Source organism: Saimiri boliviensis, chromosome 1 (genome assembly GCF_048565385.1).
Source record: "Saimiri boliviensis isolate mSaiBol1 chromosome 1, mSaiBol1.pri, whole genome shotgun sequence".
Lineage (NCBI taxonomy): Eukaryota > Metazoa > Chordata > Mammalia > Primates > Cebidae > Saimiri > Saimiri boliviensis.
Window position 1 is genome coordinate 287,268,500 of NC_133449.1, and position 25,178 is coordinate 287,293,677.

Consider the following 25,178-nt stretch of genomic DNA (forward strand, 5'->3'; position numbering starts at 1 on the left):
GGATTAAAAAGACAGAGTCCCTAAAGTGCAATAAAATATATACATATGTGTGTGTGTGTGTGTGTGTGTGTGTGTATAATTTTTTAAAAAAGAATACCTCATAGAACATAAACAAAGCATTAATAAGTAAACTGCTAAATAAAAGTAGACATAATAAATGAAGACATAAAAAAACACAGAGAAGAAATTCAAAATAAATCTATAAAGCCTATCTTTTATATTAGATTTCACTTCCAATATGGGCAATTTTTAGTTTCTTTATTATAATTCTACCTATTTTATAATTAGAAACAATCATTCTATATTAATGGATTTTTCAAAGTTATTTTGAAAAATATGCTTTAAAATATACAAGAGATTTGGAAATTAACATATATATCATAATACATTTAGTATCTTCTTTACTAAAAGTTCTGTTTCTATTTATCAGTCAACAAAAATAAGAATTTTATAAAGTAGTATAAAGCTCCTATATTTTGAGTCTTAAAATAAACAAATATTTATAATGGATTCTAAAATATTTTTTCTATTTGATTAATCAGCATAAGCAAAAACTGACATGTTATTACTTAACTAATAAAGACTTATAAATGTCAAGGATGAATATAAAAAAGAAAGAGAGAAAGAGAGAGAGAGAGAGAGAGAGAGACAGAGTCCTGTAAGGTAGTGGTACACTCCCCACCTGATTTCGAGGCAGACACAGAGATGATGAGTTGTGTGTCCTACAATCTATTAGTATACATTATAAAACACAGGTCTATTCTACTGCTAAAGAAATGTCTCCAGGACAACTTCTGGACCTCTCAGCCTTGACAATGAATGCATTTAATGGAATGTGCCCCTGGGCATAAGGCCAAACCATGCAAAAGAGAAGTATCAAATATTTCTAGCTTGAAAAGGATTTAGAGGTACACAAGTAACACCTCTGCTACAGTTCACCTGCCTATAAGATCTACAGGAAGCCTAAGGAGACTTTTTTAAAACTATATAGTATATTCCATATATTACTTAAGTAAAGAGAAAAATTAAGTCACCAGTAAGCGGCAAACCTGATGATTACTGGAAAGTCCACAGAGTCCACAATTTCAAAAAATAAACGATAAACATTACTTGGTAGAAAGGGCTAGAGGAAGCAAAATATGGTATTTTAAAATTAATAAAAATTTGTTTTATAATCATATGAAAGTATTTTAGGAAGTGTAAGTTGGAAATGAAAGCTGCTATGAACTAACCACCCTGGATTATAATGGGCATTTTTCTTTTATTGGTGATTTCTTCAGACAGAAATGTAAACAGCAGGTGAAATTGTATTTCCAATAAACACAAAAGTAATTTAAAGGGATATGTACAAATTCCAATAATTTCCACTTTATTAAATTAATTGCAGACAGCTATGAAATCCAGCTAATATTCAAAACCAAACTCCCCAAGAGGCTGCTGATTCTCTTACAAGTATGGGTAGATTACTCAGATTACCAAGTGATCCTGAGTCAATATACCTGTTCTAAGTAACATTTTAAAGACATGCTTGTGAATCTTTCCATTTAAAACATACAAAGATGAGCAAATTAAAGGCCTTTATCTACCCAGTCCAGCCAGCTGCACCCTCCACCCCCTCCCCAGACAGTCCTGTCATCTATTTGCTCTGTGACCTCAACCTCACTGACAATAAGGCTGGCCTGGGGCTTGCTGCTTCCCTTCCAGATAAAAAGGACAAAAAGCTGATCCCTTCCCATGGCTACTCTACACAGAGGCAGAAGAGCAAAGCTTGGAGACCACCACCACCTTCCTCTGTTCAGAGGGTGTGGTGTGGGCTCACTCCTCTGTACACCAGTGCCCTCTAATGGACAAGATGACAGTCCCAAGGTCACGGCTGTTCCAAAGTGGACCACCCGCACTTGAAACAGCTACCATCATTCAGCACCTGAGTCAAATGTCAGAAGGCAGAGAGCTGTGCACAGTGTTTAGCTTAACTCCCTTTTTGTAATGAAAAGGAAACTAAGGCCCTAATTGCAAGACTGAATGTGACGGTGGTATGATTACGACATTTGACTAATAATCATCTCACCATCTGAGCACCTGCTGTGGAAACAGCCTCTGACCTAAGGCTGTGCCTGTGGTGAGCCATCCATCCCCACAGTGAGCCCCAGGTAGGACGATCCCTATCCTCTTACAGATGAAGACACAGGCAGGGTGTGGCTTTATGGGAAAGCCCGAGTGTGCACTGGAAGCCAGGACGCCTGCCTCAGGGCTCATCCTCCCGGCTGCACTGCCTCTGCCTGTCGGGACACACAGGTGAGATGAGAAAGGAAAGAGCTCCATTTTTGTTTCTGGTTCAGGCTATTGGGTAAACAACCTCTAAGGAAATGGCGTTGTCACAGTGCTCAGCAAAACTGGGTTAGGGTAAATCTGCGAAAAGTTACCAACTCTCAATTACACGAGACAAGAACCGGCTACCAGCACTGCCTCCCCTGAGTCCTGCTGCAGAGTTCTGGACATACTGTATAACCTATCTGTCAATTAGTCCCTACTACCTTATACTCAGTATTGGAGGACTTGCAGATTATTTATGGATTCCTATTTTTAAGTAATTACTATTTAAAATTTTGTTAAAACACGCACACACACACTCACTCACTCTCTCTCTTTTATGGTTTGTTTGGCCCCACCAAGTCTAACATTGCAATGTGATCTCCAGTGTCAGAGGTGGGGCCTACTGGGAGGTGCTCCAGTCATGACGGCAGATCCCTCATCGGTGGCCAGGTGCCACCTCAAGGGAAGGAGTAGGTTCTAACTCTTAGTTCCTGCAAAAGCTCGTTGTTGAAAAGAGCCCAGCACCTCCCTCCTCTTTCTCTTGCTTCTCTCTCACCATGTGATCTGCACATGCAGCTCCAGCTCCCCTTAGCCTTCCACGGTGAGTGGAAGCAGCCCAAGGCCTCCCCAGAAGCACATGCTGGAGCCATGCTTCTTATACAGACTGCAGAACCATGAGCCAAATAAACCTGCTTTCTTTAGAAATTACCCAGCCTCAGAAATTCCTTTATAGCAACACAGACTAAGAAACATACACTAAACCCTCATCAAACAGGAGACTACGTCAAAGTCTACCTTACAACAACATATGATGTGAAAACCAATGTAAATGATATTTTTCCTTTAAAATGTAGAGGGCTTTGTTGCAAATTCTTCCTAGAATAGTTTTCTATCATCATTATGTATCGTGCCATTGCCATCAGCTTCATTTATCGAATGACTCTTCTATGCTCTGCTTGGGAGGGCAATAGAGGTTCATGATCTCTTAACCACAGAAAGCTATGAAATTCCAAAACTTGGTTCTAAAAATTCATCTGTCAATAAAACCTAACCTGAGGGTACTTATAGTCTTTACTGACTATCCATGCATTTGATTACGGGGCGGCAGGGGGAGCCTGTCCAGAAATCACTGGAAGTGCTATTATTATACACTGTGTTATTTTTCTAATTTGAGAAATTCTGAATCCTGAATCACAAATAAAGGCTACAAATAAAGAGAGAGCAGACTTTTACCATTATTTCTTTTTTTTTTTTTTTTTTTTCCCGAGACAGAGTTTCGCTCTTGTTACTCAGGCTGGAGTGCAATGGCACGATCTCGGCTCACTGCAACCTCCGCCTCCTGGGTTCAGGCAATTCTGCCTCAGCCTCCTGAGTAGCTGGGATTACAGGCACATGCCACCATGCCCAGCTAATTTTTTGTATTTTTAGTAGAGACAGGGTTTCACCATGTTGACCAGGATGGTCTCGATCTCTTGACCTCGTGATCCACCCGCCTCGGCCTCCCAAAGTGCTGGGATTACAGGCTTGAGCCACCGCGCCCGGCCCATTATTTCTTTTAAGCAAGAAATTGAGGGTCAGATAAGTAACCTGCCCAAGAAAAGAGATTCCAATGCAGGTCTTCTCGACTCCAAACTTACTATGTTCCACTGCAGTTTGTAAATACTATCTGAAAACCTTCAAAATATTTCTAAAACTAGATTTCCATCTTTAGAATTGCTACTTGAAAAGCTACATAATACATCTGACATAAAGCAACCAAGAACATACTAAGCTACTCTGTTTTTACAGGTAGTTCTGGATCCAGAGCATGCAGGGAAATTAGATAATCATCTGTCAACTCCAGCCACTGCTTTCAAGAGACAATACATAATCAATCACTGTGTTTTAAGTCACATTAATGAGAACCCCTTCTAAGTCACATCTTACACACACAAAAATGAAAATAAGCTCCGATTCTATAATCGGTTTAAAAAATACATGAAACAAATGAAAAACAAAGGTAAAAATCTAAAGTACTCTGAATTTGTTGCTTTTTATATAAAGTCAGGTTTTTTCCAGTTGCAAAATATATTTCCTCTCTGTCAGCCTATATTCTCTATAAAACCAAAATTAACAACCTGGTTCCATTTATTTTAGTTACTCGTGGCTCAATCACTGTCTTTTATTTAAATCACTGGGTAAACTGAGAGAGAAATGAACATACTGGATTTAGAGCTTTCTTGATTATCAAAACGATGGCATTTTAGTGATATACAACAAAAGATGACTCATTGACTGAGCAACATCATTTCCGATCAGCTAAACATAAGTAGGTGACCATGAAGGAAGACTTTCACACAGATAATGTCAGTTTTTATTAAAGGCTGGTGTTTGGCACTGCTGTAAGGATATTCAATATTATGCTATTAATGAAATTCACTTATAAAGTAAAAATCACAAATGAAGGAATACTTCTGAGTTTAAATTACTGGAATTCACATGCTCATCCTGTTCTAGTCTAGCTCACACTTTCTTTTCCAGTGCTCTGAGCATATTTTACTCATGAAATCACTGGTCTTATTTTTCCCTTTCCCATGGAGACCAAGCTCAGGAAGACCCCAGATGGTATCATTCACCCCCAGCTGCCTAATCACCATGCGGGGGGCAAGGGAGGCCTGAGGCAGCCGAGTGGGGCTCGAGAGTGGTCATGGGAAGCTCCTCTCCCCTCACCTTTTCCCTTTCCATTAATCCTAAGAAACTAAACACTCTCTCTCTCTCTCTCTCTCTCTCTCTCTCTCTCTCAGAAAGCCCCTTCCCTGTGTCTAAAAGCACCACTCAAGATTCTTTCTTCAGTATCATGTTGATTTTATTCTTTGCTTAACTCACAAGGTAGGCAATCTCTTCAGACCCAGAGCAGTAAAATGCAGTAAAAACACCACGAGGTTCTTGGCGCTTCTGCCAAGCCACTAGACTTTTCCAAGGCTTGGTTTTATTACCTGGAAAATGAGAGGGCTCCAGCTCGAAATTCTATTGTGTGTGTGACATAACTTTTAAAAGTGAAATGAAACAGACGCAGAATTAACAAACATTTGTGGGCTATGGGGACTGGGGAAAGAGTGGGAAGTTTTGAGGTCCAGCACTCACCACGGACTGACAGTGAAGATGCTTTGGGTGAGGTGTGTGTGGGAGGGAGCCAGCCCTTTCCCCAGCCTTTGTCCTCTCACCGTTAAATCTGCAGCGCCTTCAGCTCCTTCAGCTCCTTCTCAGCTGTGGTTCCTGTGATGACTGCATTTCAGTGCCATCTCCTCTGTGCCCCCTACTGCAGAAGGTCATTAGGAGCTGGCTCCAGACCCACCACGAAGACCAGCAGGCAGCCTCTACCTGCACCCAGTGGTTCCTAATCCCCAACCAAGCCTATGCCTCCACTCAGCACTCCCCAATTCTTACAGATAACTCAGAAAAGATGGCAGTCCTGTAGCCATTCTAATCAAGAGGCACAATCAAAACTGCGAGTGTGGGAGTGAAAACAGAATCGAGTGTTAAACAGCTAGGGCTACATGATTCTGACAAGTGGAATCAGAAAACTCCCTCCTGACTCAATGAGCAGATGACAATGGAGTTCAGAACTCAAACTTCACTTAAAAGCCAGATGTAGTGTAGGAGATGCCAACCTAAAACTCCTGCGACAGGCTTCCTGCACAGCTGGCTTTTGCAGGCTGAAGGAATGGGGGGGCCCGAGGCCAATCTGTGAAATGTCTTCTCTATAGACCTGGGACGTGTTGCTTTGCCTCTTAGACACATGCCAAATTCCCTCCTCCAGCTGGAATTCAGCATAAAAGACCCTCATTTTGCATTCAAATGACCAAAATCCTCATGAGAAATCTCATAATTTCAAAATTCCCAAGCACTGAAATTATCATTTCCTTCCTTGGACACCTCCAGCTCTCCAACATCAATCGAAGATTCCATTCCTTCAGGGAGATCTCCCAGACATAAGACCAACCCTCCCCCATTTTATAATAAATGAAACAACCTAAAAGAATCTTTAATTAGCAAAACTGGGGAATTCCCTAAATTTCTTCAACTACTCATTCAGTCATTCAACAAATACTGACGTCTTCTCCTCCAGACACTTGGGAAACACCAGTGAATGAAATGCTGATGGATGTCTCTGTGGTCTTCACATTCTTACTCTCCAAGACTTACTCGCCCATGACTTGCAGGCGCATTGTACTAATCTGTTCTCACACTGCTAATAAAGACATACCCGAGACTAGGTGACGTATAAAAGAAAGAGGTCTAATGGAGCCACAGTTCAGCATGCCTGGGGAGGCCTCACAATCACGGCGGAAGACAAAGGAGAAGCAAAGGTATGTCTTACATGGCAGCAGGCAAAACAGTGTGCACAGGGCAACTCCCCTTTATAAAACCATCAGATTTCACAAGACTTACTATCACGAGAACAGTACAGAGAAGACCGACCCCCATGACACATGGGAATTACTGGAACTACAATTCCAGATGAGATTTGGGTGGAGTCACAGCCAAACCATATCAGGTGTCCACATGGGAACCTAAGCAGTTCCTGACCTTTAGGTTTGCTCCTGCTCTCTACCCTCCACTGCCTACAGCACCAAGTTAAAATGCATAGAACAGGAGGTCCTTTGGGCTTTGAACTCAATGAGGTGAAATGGGTAAAGTTCAACAAGCTAGCTGTGAGCATGAAGAGAGGACAGACACATACTTGGCAGTGAGCACCCATGAAGCACCAAGATGAGCCTGGTGCTGTTCAGATGTCACACATGGCCCTGGCACCATGCACTGGCATTCAGTGCAGGTAAGCATGAGCTCCTTCAACAGGGGCCCAAAACCCTCATCATGGAGGCCACGTTTTCTGTGCCTGGCCCTATGTCACCTTGCTGGCACCAGCCCACCTCATAACTCGCCATCCACACCAGGCATCTACATTCCTTGGATGGGTCCTGCCCTCTTCTGTCCTACTCTTGCTGGAATTCCCATTGCCCACTCCTCAACCTACTGACCTTCTCTGCATCTTTCAAACAGCTGCTCAAACTCCACCTCTTTCACAAAGATGTTCCTGGTAGCCCTCAATATGAGAGCTGCTATTTGCCCCTCTACTGTAGGACTTTTCATTTTTCCTTGTGCACTAGCTCCTTGACATTTGAGGAGAATACAGAAAAAGCTCTCGGGAACGCCCAAATTTGCACAAATCACTAAAGTGTAACTATGCCCGTCAAAATGCACATGCAAGGCAGACCGACACCACGAAGAGGTCGCAAGTTTCATTTACCCCTCACTCTTGATAGCACCTTAACAGACAGGATTCAAATGTATGCCTTAGCAAATTATACCCCACAATAACCAAAGACACGAGTGTTGCAGATGAGCCTGGCATGGTCAAATTTATTATACTACAAAACCATCTGCTAAAAATAATCTGTTCTTATTAGATTATGAATTCCTTGAGAAAAGGAATTTGGAGCCTGTCAACATATTTATCCCTGAACGTTTCAGAGCATCACACATTCAATTAAGATATTTTGGAAAAAGAAAAAAAAAGAATGAAGTCTGGAAAAGAAGGATTTAGAGTGGACTAGGTTTGCCTGATCATTTTTTAAGAATATTAATTTAAAAATGGTCCAACATGGCTCTGGAGGGTTCTGCTACGAGATACTTTCAAAGGGCTACAGGAGAAACGGGCTTTGCAGAAGGCATCCTTGCTGAAGAGCTTCCTCTAAGGGACTCCGCCTGTTTCAGAAAGCAGACTTATGGGGCTACTCACTGTCCCTGACATCATGGAGTAACTATATCCCAACAATTCAAGAAGAGCCAGTTCAGCTGAATGGATGAGGCAGAAAAACAAGTCTAATGGCATCCTCTTCGGACTACTTCTACCCATTTGAACAGGTACAGCAAAAACAAGTTACCTTCTTACAGAAAACGAAAGCATACTCTAAACTAGAAAACACCGTGTAGCAATAACACAGCTATTCACTCAGTCATTCAACCAAACCTTCACTGAGAGGTACTCTGCATGGTAAGTGCTACATACAGCTTCAACTACCTCTCCTGTCACACCCAATTACCATCCGAAATGCCTTCTATATGGAAGTTATAAAATGGCCCCCGCTTATTATGAGGGAAAAAAAATTAACCATGAAACCAAAAGTAACCATGTTTTACAAACTAAACTCCCTGTGCAATCCTCCCCATTCGGTTCTTCAGGGCCCACTAACAGGCATATTTGCTCCTCCAAATATTTTTCAGCAGACATGCATTTACTCCGCTGCTTTCATAAAACTGTACTCATTCCACACCTCGCTTATTGTTCAGTAACTTGCTCTTCTTTTTTCTCAACATATTTACAGGTGCTTTTGCATCACCAAAAGACAAACAAACAAAATAGCATCAAAAAAAGAAAACCACTGTAGTGTTTCTAATTGGTTTAGTATGTTCTTGTGGATTTCAGTTACTACTGCTTTTACAACTTTATCTTCTGCTGATGACATCCTTCTAAAGTACTACTATTTTTCTTTCATTTATTCTCAACTTGCCTCTCCTACTCTATGCTTAAGAAGGCAAAAACCTCCCTATGTGTTAATTCCTTGAGTTTCAGAAACACATTTTTGGTTTTGACATCCAATTGTCACAATTTTGCTTTGATTAATCTTATCAGCCTCACTCTTCACCTCACAAGTCAAAGCCTACAGAGCAATTTCCTGTTCTCATCACAAGTCCAAACCATTCCAGATCATTCATCGACAAAAATATTTACCTGAATGAGCAATGTCTATTTTCTATGAAATGCTAACAGGATCACATATGCATTATGTGTATTCCAGAACACTTTTGCCTGCTGACATCCAAGCCAACGTTCTGTTTGTGAGGGGAAAAAAAGCTAGCTTAAAGAACTGGCCTCACAATTATCATAATTACCTTTCTACCCATTTACTGTTTTCAAATTCAAGCACGTTAAGTATCTGGCGCCAACTCAGATGGCCAGATTCAGCTTATTCTCAAGGGATTCCTTACCTTATGCCCTTTTCTAACCTAAGCATGAGGTTAGTGAAAGAAGAGCCATGAGAAATGGGGTGTGGAGGGGAAGGGGGGGTACCCTTGCTGCTGCTCCCTCGGGTGAGTTAATGAGGCCCTCTCCTGGGAAGTGCATCAGTCCATGGATATATAATTATGCCCAAGCCAAGGGATACAAGGAATGTGGGGGATTGTTCAACAACTGCATTTAAACTGCTAACATTTCATGGTTTGTGGAAGTTTGGGGACAACTGAAAAACACGAATATTCATTATTTCAATCCCACAGTGTCTGTCCTCTCAATCCCTCTTCACCACTGGCTCCACCCACTTCTTTCCTGTACTGTATTTTTTCTCTGGCAATTATCTTCTTGGACGAAAACAACATTGTTAAGAAGCATGGATAACAACATAATCATTCCTGTGGCACTTTGTATATGTAACCTCAGAGAACTAAAAAATAAAATTAGAATCAAAGCATGATATATGAAAATTAAAAATTACAGGGCATTCAGAATCTTTTTTTTTTTTTTTTTCTGAGATGGAGTCTTGCTCTGATGCCCAGGCTGAGTGAAGTGGCATGATCTTGGCTCACTGTAACCTCCACCTCCTGGGTTCAAGCAATTCTACTGCCTCGGCCTTCTGAGTAGCTGGGATTACAAGCACGTGCCAGCATAACAGGCTTATTTTTGTACTTTCAATAGAGACAAGGTTTCACCATGTTGGCCAGGCTGGTCTTGAACTCTTGGTGTAGGGTGATCTGCCCACCTTGGCCACCCAAAGTGCTGGGATTACAGATGTCAGCCACCACACCTGGCCCTCTCAGTGTCTTCTGAAATTACCTGACTCATGGGAAGTGAAGAATGACAATAATAATGGTGAATGACATACAGAGAATCTCAGGCTCAGTGGAACAAAGGGCAGGTCTCCAAACTCCCAGCCCATTCAGCAGAAAACTCACTCACCTTCAGAGGACACTCAGAGAGATGGAAATCTGAGATCCTGTGAGTGGCTCTACTGCAGGCTTATCATGGTGGCTCCCAGTCAACTTCCTGAGGCCATGGGCTGCCCTGCATACCCCAGGATTCCTCCTCCCCAGAGGGGACACCTCATTCATTCCCCGTATTTCCCTCTATTTGGGGGCAAGGACATGGTTATTATTTATCCCTAAAGCTATGTCATATTTTAATCGTATACCTTTAATCCTTAAAATTCTTATTATAAGGAAGCAAATCAATGGGGAATTGGACTTTTTCTTATTTTTGTTTCTTTAAAACAAGAGATGTCAATGCTTAGAAATGAGTAGTCATGGAAGTCCGCTTTTCATTATTAATGAGACAACTAATTATAAAGCACCTACTGTGCACCATGGACTGTATTATCTACCCCATGAGAAGGGAAGCATGACCACCTCACCATTTAAGTAGCTGGAAAGCAGACAAGTCTCAACTAAATTTTAACAGTACAATGGTGAGAGCACACCAGCATTATTGTCACAAATAAATATAATTGACAATGATCTGTTTCTAGAAGAAAACTCAGACACTTCCCAGTGCAGGCCCCACATCCTCTCTCAGGTTCAGCACACAGGAGCGAGTAGCTGACTGCAGCCTGAACATGTGTTTGTAAGCCCAGTTTTCACTCACAATTAACAAAAAAGCACCTCTTCTTCTTATCTTCCAGTCATCACTCTTTCTGCACAGGTCTTCCCAATATGACGATGTGCTCAAACTCTACCCAATACAAGCCATTTCCCATGGAGAAGAGCACGACAGGAAACTGACCTGCTGAACGTCCTGTTGGAAAACACACAGCTGCAGCCTCTGGTGCAGCCGGACTTTGCGGTGTTGCCAGATGTTCTCAAGCTGCCGCTGGTGGTGCAGCACCTCGTGGATGACATCCAGGACATGGTGCACGGCCTTGGAGTAGTTGGCAGAGGCCGTCAGGGAATCAGAGCTGCCAGGAGTCAAGGGCCGCTGGAGCTTGTCAAGGAGTGACTTCCCATCTTGGCTCACCTGCCCACAAAATAAATGATTGATTCTTCAAGATCTGAGGTTGGCCTAGGCTGTGCCACAGATGCCATCCTTGGATACATGCTTGTGCACACACAGGCACACACGTACATATACACACATACCCATTCACACAACACAGTTTTACTCAGAGGCAGTTTTATATAGGATAAAATTTAAAACAATCAATCAGATACCCAATGACATCCAAAGCCAAAAGATGCGAAACACCAAGTGAAAATAAAAGAACATTAATTACTGCAAAACACTGTAGTAGATACTGCTCAATGAACAGGCATACTATTTGCCTTAATCATAAATCAACTAACATAAACTGCACTGCTGGGATATGTGCAAATTAAAATTTAAAAGTAATAATTCATGTTAGAAGGCATATAACAGATCATCATGACGGAACAAAATTGTTCCTTAAAGCCTCAGTTAAAAAGAAATCAATCTAGCACTAGGCAAAGAATATGTACTTAAACTTTCTGACATAGCTGGATAGCAATTTAGCTTCACAAAAGAAAATTCAAAATGCCATTCTATTGGGTTCATTAACTTTAAAAAGTACTTTTAATTAAAATGCCATCATTAAAAAAAGATTTCTGGCAATTTATTCTCAAACTACAATTAAATGAAAGCATTCAGGTTAATCAAAGAAATAAGAAAAGGTAAGGGTGTAATTTAGAAAGAAAAGCATTATATATTTTTTCCTACTTATAAGTGATTCTTAAGACTTAGGAGTAATTACGCCTGATGTGCTAAAAAAAAAAAAATGATCTAATCAGACAACACAAAGGTATGTGATGCCTAAAGTAACCAGGTGTGGGATGCAGGTGTCTTAAGCAGCCTCTTCACATGATCCTTCTGCTCAGATTCTTCCGAATCTAAAAACCTCCTTGGGTTTCTAGTAGGAAGAGGAGCAAATTCAGGGGCACTTTTAACAGACACATGCCCAGTTTAGAAGAAGCCCTTAGAATAAGAAAGAGCACACAGGGAATAGGTCAATGGGAAAAGTTCAAACTCACAGCCTTGGCAACCAAACCTGGTGGCAAGTGACCTTGCAGCATTTCCTGATTGCTGCCTTTAATCCTAACTGCAGTTGTGCCAGATTCTAACATGTTTCCTTTTCAACACCTGAATTTGAGACGCTGGAAGTTCTGATTTTTCCTTACAAAGGCTTCATGGTTTAAAATTCACTTAATACAGACTTACAGCAAAACGTAAGAGGAAATGAGCTCAGCTGACATAACCAAAGATAATGAGGAAAAAACGAACCAAGTTAACCACTGAGTTGGTGTCAGTTAAAACAAATACGGAAAATTTAAAGAGTCTTCTAAAGCAGGGCTCTCAGTTGTGCCCAAAAGTCACTGAAATTGGTGTGGACACTGCTGATGCAATGATTTTGAAGAGAGGAGGCACTGTGATTGAGTTGGGTGGTGGATTCAGAGAAGCAGGATATTCTGAAATAAGCGGGTTATTAGCACACAGTGAAGAAATGTCCTCCTTTTTGTGATCATCTAAGCAAGACTGTTTTTAACATATAAATACATAGTTTTTCTCTTTTTTACCCAGTTTTAACATCTCCGATCCTTTCCATAAATCCAACAACCATGTTATTGAAGAAAGACCACGTCTGGCTTTCTTCAGAACTTTACAAGAGCTGTTTTCCCTTTCGAAATATAGGCACAATAAAACCATTCTCAATACTTGCATCACCAAGATACCACATGAGAGGGCTACAGGTGAGCTGCTATATTCACAAGGTTTTATATATATGACCAGTATCTGCTATCTAATTTTTTCACCTACGTCGGAAAATGTGCACTGGAGCATATGATCTGATGAACAAGTGCCAGAAACTGACAGTTGCTTCCCCAAACCCCTACAGTCAGAGACAGCAATACTCCAGCTATAAAGCCGCATTTCCCAGCCTTGCTTACATATGAGAGGCCAATATACAGAAGTAAAAAATGTTGGATGGGAATTCCAGGAAAGCTGTTTAGCGGCTAAGCTGGTAGGCTCATTCCCCTTGTCCCTTCCTCCTCCCTGCTGCCAAGAACTTGAATGAGATGGCTGGAACTTCAGCAGTTATTGATGACTCTGAGGCAATCTTAAAAACAGCAGCCCACCTGCTAAAAAAGGCAATAGAGAAAGACAGAATGATCCAGAGATCCTCTTACTAACAGAGCTAGCACACTAGCCCTGGAATGCCAGCTTTTGGATTTCTTTTACGCAGGCAGAAAGTGAATTTCTATCTTCAGCCATTGTTTTGCAACTTAAACCACCAATGCTTAAAAAAACAAGATGAGTTCCCAGCCCTCACCAAGTTTCCAAACCGCATCCCTGCGACACCATTAATATTCTTCTACTGAGAATGGAGTACTCTGAGAAACAACATTCCATGGAATCTTTCTTTCCTTGAGTGCCTCCGCAACTGTTTAACAGATCTCCATGCTAGAGATCATGACTGAATTCTGAAGGACACAATTGCTCACAGCGGTGGAGGTGTAAGGGGAACTGTCTGCTGAGGAAGTGAATACACAAATACCTTAATATAAAACAACTCATTAAGCAAAGCTCCACCTTCTGAGAATTCATAAGCAGGGATTAAAGTGCCTGCTGGTCCCACCACTGGTACTGTCATTTATTGGTAGTGACAGTGGCAGTAAAGACCCTGGGTGAGAAAACACTTCTTGTACTCACTAAAACCAGACAGCATGGAACTCCAAATCCATGTTCAAAAACAGCGTTTTTCCAATAAACCTTTCCAAATATGATTCTATATTATTTCAGTACAAGTTTTGTAGATTTGGCAATTAAAAAGCATTATTTAAGCACTTAAAGGATGGCATATGTATTTTTACTTTCAGCAAAGTGTCTTAATCTTTGTAATTACAGTATTATGTGGAAAAAACATGCTACAATTTTATGACGACTGCTGCTGTGTTGTACAGAGGTAATGATTTTTAAATGGTACAGAATAACTAGAAGAAAATTAATAAGAGACTGTAAAGTATAGAGCAGACAAAAACAGTTCATACAAAATGTAAGTGCTAAAACAAGAAATGTAACTATGGCATGTGGTATATTTCTATACTTGCTTAACTACAGATCCAGGTGAATGGATTTACTTCAGTTATACATTTTGTTTAAAACTCTGTTTATAGCTTCCAGGCACTGAAACTCTGAGCCACAAAGAGACAACAGCTGCAAAAAGAAAATCAACCTTACCAAATAACAGGACTTTCCGATAATAATTTTTTAACCAATCAGATCAGCTCACTTTTCAGTATGCTCTTTGTTTTTCTTGGAATACACAGCTGGGGAACTTGAAGGACAATCAAAGTCACATGTTACAAAGATTAACATTTTATAGAGAAACTAAAATGCTCTGGTATCCAAGGAGTTCAGAAAAATGCCGACACTAACTAAAGCAGAAAAAGTAATTAAAGGTAAGTTTAAATTTTTACCATATCAAAGATATGTTTGTTCCTAATATTTAAAAGAAAACTGTTTAAAATCTAGAACAATAGCCTGGTTCTTGACTATTTGCTTTTCATCAGAACTGCACACAGACTTGTAACTTGGATTTCTGCATGTCACCCTAAAAAAGATCCATAGAACTTCAGAGATTTGCCTATTCTTATTTCTGATACTGGCATCTCTGCATTTCCTGTAAAATCATATGAGGACTGAGCATTTCTAGCATGAATATTCTTCACCGGCATAAAGGATGAACGCTGCTGTGACCTAAGGAAAGAGAGCATACCTACACATTATTGCTCACCACTGCAAAAGCAACAACTGCCCAAAGACCAAATAAAGACGAGAGACAGGCATATCAATTAGGTACACATGAAGTGTTTTAGATCTAACAAGTGCTAGGAAATGGCATTCCCAAGACATAACAAAAATAGGCAAAATACACCAAAACATTTAGCCTGTAATAAGAAAAAGTGTTCCTTCAAAACTTCTGTGAAATAAATTGCATTATTTCTGCTGACTCAAAGCCAACACTTTTAATTCTTTTTCAGGCTTAGCTCGCCACGGCCTGCAGAGCACAGACCTCCACAGGAAGCCTGGGAATGATTTCACTCTCCCCTCCAACTCTTGCTGAACTTATTCTTGTGTCAAGGTTCTAATAAGGCAGAAAAGAATGAAAAGGGGTCAGCAGGTGACTACTCAGTTTATTCTGCAGCAATAGTTGACATTCCTCAGCCAAACAGTTAAACTCTTCTGAGTAAGGAGGTTCCAACCTATCTTCAGATGGCTACGGAAGATACTCCTAGCAACAGTGCAGGTCAATTACCTCCTGAAAGGTCATGTGTTAGCAACGACAGACATTTTCCCATGCTTCAGGGAGAATACAGAGAAAGCTGGTTCCTTCTCCAGGCAAAGTTCTTATAAGATGGACCTCCAAATGCTGATTTCTCTTTCTTTCAGCTATTCAGTTTCTTATTCAAACCACATCAGTCTACCTTGGTTTGACTCTCTGACATCTACATACCTGGGATTATCAGAAAGGAAAAACCAAAACAAGACCAAAGCAGGAAATAGCTGGGGCGGCCCAGCTGGTGTGAGTCAGGTACATGTGCCTGACATGCGTGTTCCACAGACTGCACCTGGGCTCTACTTTTGTTGCTCCTATATTTCAAGTGCTTGCAAGGCCTCAAGCTGAGTTTGGGGTGAGAAGACTGCTGTCATACAAGCTATTGGCTCTGATACTATGGCAGATGCTGACTACAGCATTCTGTGTTGCTACAGCAACGCTGTGATCTTTAATGAGGTTTTCTACAACTGTGATAGAAGTGACAGCTGGGTGCGGTGGCTCATGCCTGTAATCTCAGCACTTTGGGAGGCCAAAGCAACTGGGTCACTTGAGGTCAGCAGTTTAAGACCAGCCTGGCCAACACAGCAAAACTCCATCTTTACCAAAAATACAGAAGTCAGCCGGGCATGGTGGCATGCACCTGTAATCCCAGCTGCTCAGGAGGCTGAGGCACAAGAATCGCTTGAACCTAGGAGGCGGAGGTTGCAGTGAGCTGAAATCGTACCACTGCATTTCAGCCTGGGAGACAGAGCAAGACTCTGTGCCCCCAAAAAAGAAGTGACTCTACAGCAAGGGAACTGAGCTTCGCCACAAATCACAGAGTTGGTTTTAGGAAGTTTCTTATCCAGGTGAGTCATTCTGCTGTGTGTTTTCATCTTATGCTAATAACACTGACCACTGCATTTATGCTAATAACATCACCCACTGCTACAGTGCCTTAAAAGAGCTCAACCAGCTTTACAGGCAGCAAATCAGTCATTCCAATGAGGCCCTGTTGAAGCATGCACTAAGTCAGCATATTTGTTAAACTGAGAAATGGATGCAGAAACTAAGCCCTGAAGTCACATGAGGTCAAGCAGGCCAACTCCTCGTGGCACTTCACCTGGTTGTGCTCTGTGGCTGCAGCAGTGGCCCTTTGGTGGATGCGTGGCTTCTTGCTATGCAGTCTTACCTTGCAATCCAAACACCTGGCACTGAGGCTTGTGAGGCAGGACAGGCCCACTGAGATGAAAATCATTTTTATAAATTTAGTTTGTTGAAAAACTGGTAGCTGAGCTGGCTTTCTCAAAATGTTAAAAATGACTACAACTTATCTCTGACGTTTACACTGCTTCGCTCGCCTGTGATCAACTGTAGCCCACAAGATTAGCTCAGACCTGGCAAGCTGAAGCAAGTGAGTGTTCAGGAGGCCCAGGTGCACTCCCGCTGCTAAAGCACAAACAAGAGCGACACAGGCAGGTTTAATTAAAGCACAGCAGAGCAGGTGCTTGCATCTTGGAAAAAAATGCTGGGAAACTTTCCCAAAGCAAATTTATATGATCAGAAACTAGAACTATAAACACTGCTCAAAGAAAAAAAAACTGTAGAGAAAAGGAAGAGAGGAGGAGAGAAGAAAGGGAATAAGGAAGAACCGGAAAAGGGAGGCAAGGAAAAGGAAATTTAAAAAGCAAAGCGAGCCCTGCTTATAAGTATTCCTACCCCCTACATGATCTGGCATCTTGCTCGATGTCTAGCACTTAGCTGCAGCTCCGTATCTGTGGGATGGACACCTCCTCAGCAGACCCCCAACTCTTCAGAGCAAGCTCAGGAGTGCTGCTTGGCATGTGGTCTGTGTATCAGTGGCATCAGTCACTGCAGCACCAGGGAAGGCCTCTGAAAATGGAAGTTCACTATCTCTGGGGTAGGGTACTGCTACATTTTAAACCAAGACACTCAAGGCTGCAAAACACTGATTTAGGAATATAAAATAAAAATCACTCAAAAACAAAAGCAGTCCTTCCCTTCCCATATTCCTGACCCCTTCCTGTTGGCATGAAGAAAATGAGGGGTGGAGGTGCCAACAAAGGTGTGCCTGCACCAGACTAAGGGGGTGGGTGGTAGGAGTTGGGGGTGGAGAACCCAGACAGAACGGTTGGGAAATGAAGCAAATACACCAAGTGAACAAGTTAATACATTAAGGACAACAGAAGCCAGGTTTCTTGCTGCCTGAGAATAGAATAACAAACACAGAAAGAGAAAGACTACAAAGAACCCTGAGGTACTGGATTAAAAATGTATAAACAAGCATATTTCTAACATAGATAGATACAGCAGTAATTTTACGTGTGCGCGCACACACGTGTGTGTGTGTGTGTGTGTGTGTGTGTGTGTTGATAAATGCATAGATGGGTGGGTGGGTAAGTCGTTGGGTAGATGGATAAATGGATGAGTGGTTAGATGATAGGGTGGGTGGATGGATGGTTGGGTGATTAGGTGGATAGATGGACAGATGAATGGCCGGTTTGGTGATTAGGTGAATGGATAAATAAATGGATGGGGGTTAGGTGGGTGGGATGGATGGATTGATGGTTGGGTGACTGGTTGGATGGAAGAATAAATGGGTGATTGAATAAATGGAGGAATGGATGGTTGGATGAAAGAATGAAGGACAGAAGGATGGATGGATGGATGGATGGATGGATGAACGGATAGACAGACAGATGAATGAGTGGTTGGGTGATAAGGTGAATGAATGAATGGATGGGTATCTGGATGAATGGATGGGTGGTTGAGTTATTAGCTGGATGAAAGAATGGATAAGTAGTAACTGGATAAATGGAGGGATGAATGGTTGGATGGAAGAATGGATGGGTGATTGGATGGATGGACAGATGGACGGACAGATGAATGAGTGGTTGGGTGATTGGATGGATGGACAGACGAATGGGTGGTTGGGTGATTAGGTGGATGGATGAATGGATGGGTGGTTGATTAGTTGGATGGAAGAATGGATAAGTAACTGGATAAATGGAGGGATGGATGGTTGGATGGGTGACTAGATGGATGGATGGATGGATGAATGAGTGGTTGGGTGATTGGATGGATGTATGGATGGGTGATTGGGTAGATGGAGAGTTGCTGAGTGGATGAACAATGGGTGGTTAGGTGGATAGATGGATGCATAGATAGATGGGTGGATTGATGGCATTCATATGTTTTCTAATTCTGTCTGCTCAGAGGGCCTAGAAGCAGTGACACCTCACAAACAAACAAAATTCTGAAAACCCAGGTCTTTAAAATTCTAAACACCATATAATACTATAAGGAACCATCCCACTTAGTGATACGGATGATCCCAGGGTAGGCAGGGAAAGTCCAAAATGAGCCTAGAACAAGTGCTCAAAGGACAATATGGACAGATCAAAATGACACAGAAAAAAGTTCCTGCTGGGCAAGTCTGAACAATTTAGGAATCAAAAGAGAATATCAAATTATAACCCACTGATATAAGATTTCATAAATTCATATTGATATAAACAAATACGAAAGAAAGGGAAAAAAGCTCATTCTTATGGTAGAAAACCACCTAATAAATACAGAAGGAATAATGGAAATAGGTGATCGTCATCACAGTGCTGGCTGCTATGTGCAGAAATCCTCAGTGGAAACTATGGCTGGGAGAAGTCTGATGAGGAAGAGAGGCTAGTATTCTATTAGAATATCTCCCCACAAAATACGCAGCAAAGATCCGTTTTTTTAAATGGTGACCGTGCATTGGAGAAACCCTGCAGACACCAATCTGACCAAGTGGCCAAGACGAGCACTGCTCTTAGCCAAAGGGGTCAACATCCTGTGTCCACTGCGATGACACCCAGAGAAGAACATGCACTGCCAAAAACGCATGGCCTGAGTCAGCCCACGAGAACTGGGGGCATTCGGAAGCAGAGGGCCATCTAAAGAATGAAAGTCCCATACTCTTTAAGTATGTCAAAGACATGAAGGCAGAGAAAGATTAAAGAATGTTCTACTTTAAAGGAGACTGACTGATAATACATGTTCATTAAATGTAGGGCACATTGCTGGACAGTGCCCCAGACCAGGAAAGAGAAAGAGGCATTGCTGGAACACTTAGGGTAATAGGAGCAGGGTCTATGGATAGGATAGTCACGTTGTATCAATGGTGCTTTGCCGACTGGAGAGAGAGGTGGTGGGGAGAGAGGGTGGAATTCTCCAACTTAGGAAATTGTGGTGAACACAATTCTACAACTTAGGAACGTGGTGAAATTCTACAACTTAGGAAATCTGGGTAGAGGCAATGCGGGAGTTCTCTGTGGTATTCTACCACTTTCCTGTAGCCCTGAAACTATTTAAAAATGTAAGTAATTTAAGAGGCAAAATAATTCATTATGTTCTACTCAAAATCCTTTCAGTTCATCCAGTTCAAATTACTGTCTCCTTGAGTTTATAGCTCAGTTGCAAACATGTTCTTAGGCTAAAATTCAATCTAAGACCTCAGTCTGAGACGCTGTTTACTTCCCATCAAATTATTTTGAGTTATTAGTACTAATGTAAATCAAATAAAGCTGGACCATAGGTAAACGTAAGTTCCTCTGCCAAGATGTCCCATTTTTATAGGATGCACTGGTAACAATTAGGAGATTCTGTACTTAATGAAAACTGCCAAGGGCAACAAGGAGACTGAAAAAGCCAGCTGGAGGATGACACTGGCCGAGTCAAGGTGATTCTGATGTAAGCTATGCACAGGCAAAGACTGCATTCTGCCAATCATCTTGTGAATGAAGGCTACTCAATCCCATCTTGGTCTGGCAAGAGGAAGGGCATGCAGACAGGTGGCTGCAAGCCCACCACTGCACTCACAGAACAGCTTCAAAGCAAGAGATTCATATAAGCAGATGAGTGAAGGCCTCATTACATGTGTAACAGGGTCACTTGGTTTCTGTGCTATAGGTCAAAATTAGACAATGCATAGAGATGGCACATCAAGGAAAAGAACTTGACAGTTTTTAGAAGTGACAATCCTCATGAGCCAACATGATTAAAAAAATTACAAATGTGTTCAATTTTCAATCTTACTATAGAACAGGCTATCACTGAAATAGTTTCCAACAGACTACACAACCAAATTAATTAAGAAATATTGGTGTAAAATTAAGAAATAATACAGAGTTGACTATTTTCATTCTACAGGCAACATGAAATGCTGCTTGAAAAAAACAATCTTATTTGGCAAAGGTGGCTAGAAAAACAACAAATATCAACTGCCGTGGGAAAGAGGACCGCTCACATTCTGAAGCAAATATACAGTTAGACATCATGAGGTATCAGGGATACATTTTGAGAAATGAATCATTAGGCAATTCTGTCCTTGTGTGAACATCACAAAGTGCACTTTCACAAAGCCAGATGATACAGCCTATACACTAGGCTATATGGAGCAGCCCATTGCTCCTAGGCTACAACCCTGTACAGCATGTTACTGTACTGAATACTGTCAGCAACTGTACCACAATGCTAAGTATTTGTGTATCTAAACATAGAAAAGGTACAGTAAAAATACAGTATTATAATCTTATAGGACCACTGTCTTATTTGCAGTTCCATCATTGATCAAAATGTCCTTAAGAGATGCAAAACTGTAGCAGCAAACTGCATGTCCATTTAATTTGCTCATGGACACTAGGTGGGGGTCGAGAGACCCAGGCCCAAGGACATGAGAATGACAACTGGGCAGTGAAGCACAACAGGAAATGTCAGAATGAAATGCAAATGGCCAGCTTCTTCCGAACTACTTTGACAAGTAGTTGAAGAAATGTGTATTTTGTGTGCTCTTCAGTCTACTGTGTTTGGATGTGTTTGGAACAAGATTTAGATTTAAACACAGAAAACATTTATTAAACATCTACACTGCCCAGTACTCTTCCAGGTACTCTGAAATTCTTATAGAAGCCTTATGATAATCTCTCATATTAACTAGAACATTGTAGATATAGATGCTTCTTACTCAGGGAGAAAACCGTGCAGAAAAGTAAGCATAGGAATTCCTATCTACGCTCCTCCCCTTCACCTCCAGGAACATAGCTGTTATCACAAAGGCAGGCTGGTTTCAAGAGACAGATGAACAAGGCGTGGGCAAGGGTGGTACTCGTCAACACATCTAAAGTTGCATCATCAAGCAGCTACCACGTGGTCTGGCACAGAGGTGGTGGAAGGTGGTGACTGAGAACATGGAGCCTGCCTGCCTGGGCTCATACCCTGCTCCACCAGCTGCTGACCTGGCACAGTCATTATCTCTGTAACTCAGTTTCTTCATTTGTCACAGCAGGAACAGATACAGTATGTGAGCATTAAGTAAGTCATTATGTAAAGTCCTTACAACACCGTCTGGCATAGAAGGCTGCAGAAAATAAAACAGGGATTCAACGAGTAAATAATGTAATATACCCTGAAGTAATAAAGAAAATGTTACCTTTAGATTTCTAAAATAGACGAATGTGTGCCTTGCAATCCAGACCATCTTCTCTAAGAGGTTTCATTTAGGAAGATTAAATTGAGTTTGACTAGACTGAAGAGCACACAAAATATCCATCTCTTAAAAACATGTAGAAAAAAAGACTAAGCTTTTCTTGATTTTAAGCTAAGCATAAAAGCGCTCTAACAGAAAGGCTACTGCCTGTTCACCATCCTGCTTCCGCTGCTGCCGCACCCCACCCCACACCACACACAGGAGTTCATCAAATGTTGAGCAATTAAACTGCAGTCTAACTCGAAATCGATACGCTTTTTCTGGGTTACCCAAAACTTTTTTTTCCCAGCTTCCAGTGTGCTATGATGCAAAAATGATGTTGCGTTGCAACGGAGGTAAAATTGGTCACTTACCTCAGAATAAGCAAGAGTGATATGTTCATATATTCCCTGGTGGTGATGAATGGCATCTTCTAGATCCTGCAGTTCTGAGGGAAGGTCTACCTCACCGCAAGCTTTACACCACGAATCCACGTTGCTCATATACTTGAAAGGTTAAAAAAAGATGATTTTTATCAATGACAATTTATATTGAGAAGTAGACATTTTTAACATGGTTTTGAAAATTAGGGGAGTTGAGGGAGCTCCTAAGAATGTAACATGCCTGACCTCTCCACGTCAAATGGCATCCTCAACTCACATGAGACTCCTGGACCTCACTCCCAGGGTGGGTTCCAGCAGGACGGGGACAAGTCCCAGGAATCTGCCTCAACTGACTGCCGCCCAGGTCTGGGCGTACCCCTGGAGCAATGCAGCCCTGTTTTGGGCATTCTGGTACATTTTCCCAATCCACCTTTGAATCCACGTTTCTAACTGCCCTGCACTCCTAGCAAGGGAGGACACAAAGGTGACTCCCCTACATGCCCCTCAACTAGGGCTCAACAGTAGGATACTCCTTCTCCGTGCAGCTGTTTGTCAGCCTTACTCCCTTCCTTTTACATTAAGATGTAATGGGAAAAGTTCCAGATATCTAAAAATCATTTATCTGAAATTAGGAAGAGCGGCCAGTCCATTCTGCTAATGTTTCAAAAGAAAATTGAAACCAGAATTAAATGGAGATGAAGAAAAAAAGAGCTTAAACTTCTCTGTGAATCTTAGGAAAGGCTTAAGGAGGCAGAGGCATCATTCCTGTCCTCCCCAAACTGCATGGAAATACAGAAAGCCCGAGCCATCTGAACCGTCCTGTGGCGGCCATCCCAATCCTGGCTCCATCTCCTCCTCTGCCACCCGCTCCATCTCCAGGACTTATCAACAGTCCTGGCTGCCATTGTAGGAGGAAGATCCCATAAGTGCAGGAGCCAGAAGCCTCATCCTATACCCATATAAATAATAAAGAAGAAAGTAACTAGAAATATAAAGGTAGTAGTTATTAGCTATTCATATGTGATTGTAGATTCATAGGTGATCTTAGTTATTCATAGGCGATCCTAATTCTTTTACTAATGCCTCTCAGGTTGGAAGAGTGAACCTGGGATGGCACTGAAAGAAATGACCCTAAGGCAAGCCACTTTAAGCCCTCTTTCAAGCCTGTGTAAGGGCTGCCGGAGGGCACCTGGGCTGTGCACCAGTGCCAGCGCTGGAAAGGTGCCCACTGTTTAGCCAGCTAGGGAAGGAAACGTGCAAAATGGCTGAGACATCTCCTTCTTTGGGGGAGTTGGGAGAAAACTCCACTTCTCCAAGCTCTTGCGGTAGGCCTGATGGCTGTCAGGTAGGCCCACAGACACCCGGGGGCTTAATTGTCTCTATGTGACGCTGTGCTTCAGCGGTCACGTTCCAATCTCATGTTCCACTTCTGTATCTGGTTCCTTTTTTCTTAGAAGAGATAATCAGTAAAAGTAATAAAAATCTTAATGTCTTTGTTCTTTCCTGACAAGTATGGAAAGGTGCTGACACATTACGCTCCTTACCTCATCTCGGTCACCTGAAAGTCTTGGGCCCCTACCTATCTGACACATGATAAACTTGATCCTATCACTGACCACCAAAGCCACGCCATACCTACCCTGCCCCCAGATATGTACCCTGCCCTACCTACCCTGCCCCCAGATTTGTACCATCCCTACCATCCCTGACCCCAGCTTTGTACTCAGTAAAAGTCAGAGTCCAGGCATTCGGGGCCACTGCCGGACTCAGCCGTTTGGTTGGTAGTGGACTCCTGGGCCCAAACTCTCTTTTCTCCATCTCTGTGTCTTACTTCTACCGTTTCTCATTTCCACACCAGCAGGGAGGGGCTCACAGGACGCTGTAGGGCTGGATCCTACATGCCATACCAATCTTGGCTCAATCTCCTCCACTGCCACGCCCCTCCATCTCCAGGTCTCATCAACAATCCCGGGGCTGCCATCCCAATCCTGGCCCAGCCTCTTCCACTGCCACCCTCCATCTCCAGGACTCATCAACAGCTGAGAAATCACTGCCAAATATCCCAGGGAGATCCTATCAAAATGCATCACAGTTAAGAGTGAAAGGCAAGTGCAAAAGGCCCATTTTAAAAGCTGATTCAATTAAGCCAAGCAGATATCAACACATTTCCCTCGGTTTTAACCTCTTTGCTCCTGTTCCTCACACATCTTTTTACTTAGCAGGGAATGCAGAGGACAACTATTTTAATGACTGGCCAGAAAGGAAATATGCTATAATTCCCTTAAAATATAGTAAGAACAACCTCCTAGTTTATTTTTAGGACATTAAAATAAACAAATCACCCAAATAATAACTGCTTATGAAAATCCTTTTATTATTGAGCACTGAAGAATATCTATGCAGACCTTAGCGCTTGAAGCCAATTCATATGAAATTATGTATCACTTCAGAGCAGGTGGTTTCTATGTATTTCTTGGGTGGCTTGTTCTATAAATGTCAATTTATTCAGGTCAGATGATTGTCAGTAGTTTTTAGCTCTATTTCACTCTATCATCTTCCATTATTACATTTAGTACCAATTATTAAATTATTGTAAGTGTT

General features: G+C 41.9%; 1 protein-coding gene across 3 annotated transcripts in view; it reads right to left on the reverse strand.

Moving 5' to 3' along the window:
• Window positions 1–25,178, reverse strand: part of TRIO (trio Rho guanine nucleotide exchange factor) — a 370,817-nt gene that overhangs the window by 183,138 nt on the left and 162,501 nt on the right. For all 3 annotated transcript variants that reach the window (XM_039474054.2, XM_039474085.2, XM_074387142.1), the window contains exons 8-9: window positions 22,569–22,700; window positions 11,129–11,359 (exon numbers count right to left, since the gene is read on the reverse strand). In XM_039474054.2, the coding sequence (XP_039329988.1) occupies window positions 11,129–11,359; window positions 22,569–22,700 (363 nt within the window). The remainder of the gene's footprint in view (window positions 1–11,128; window positions 11,360–22,568; window positions 22,701–25,178) is intronic.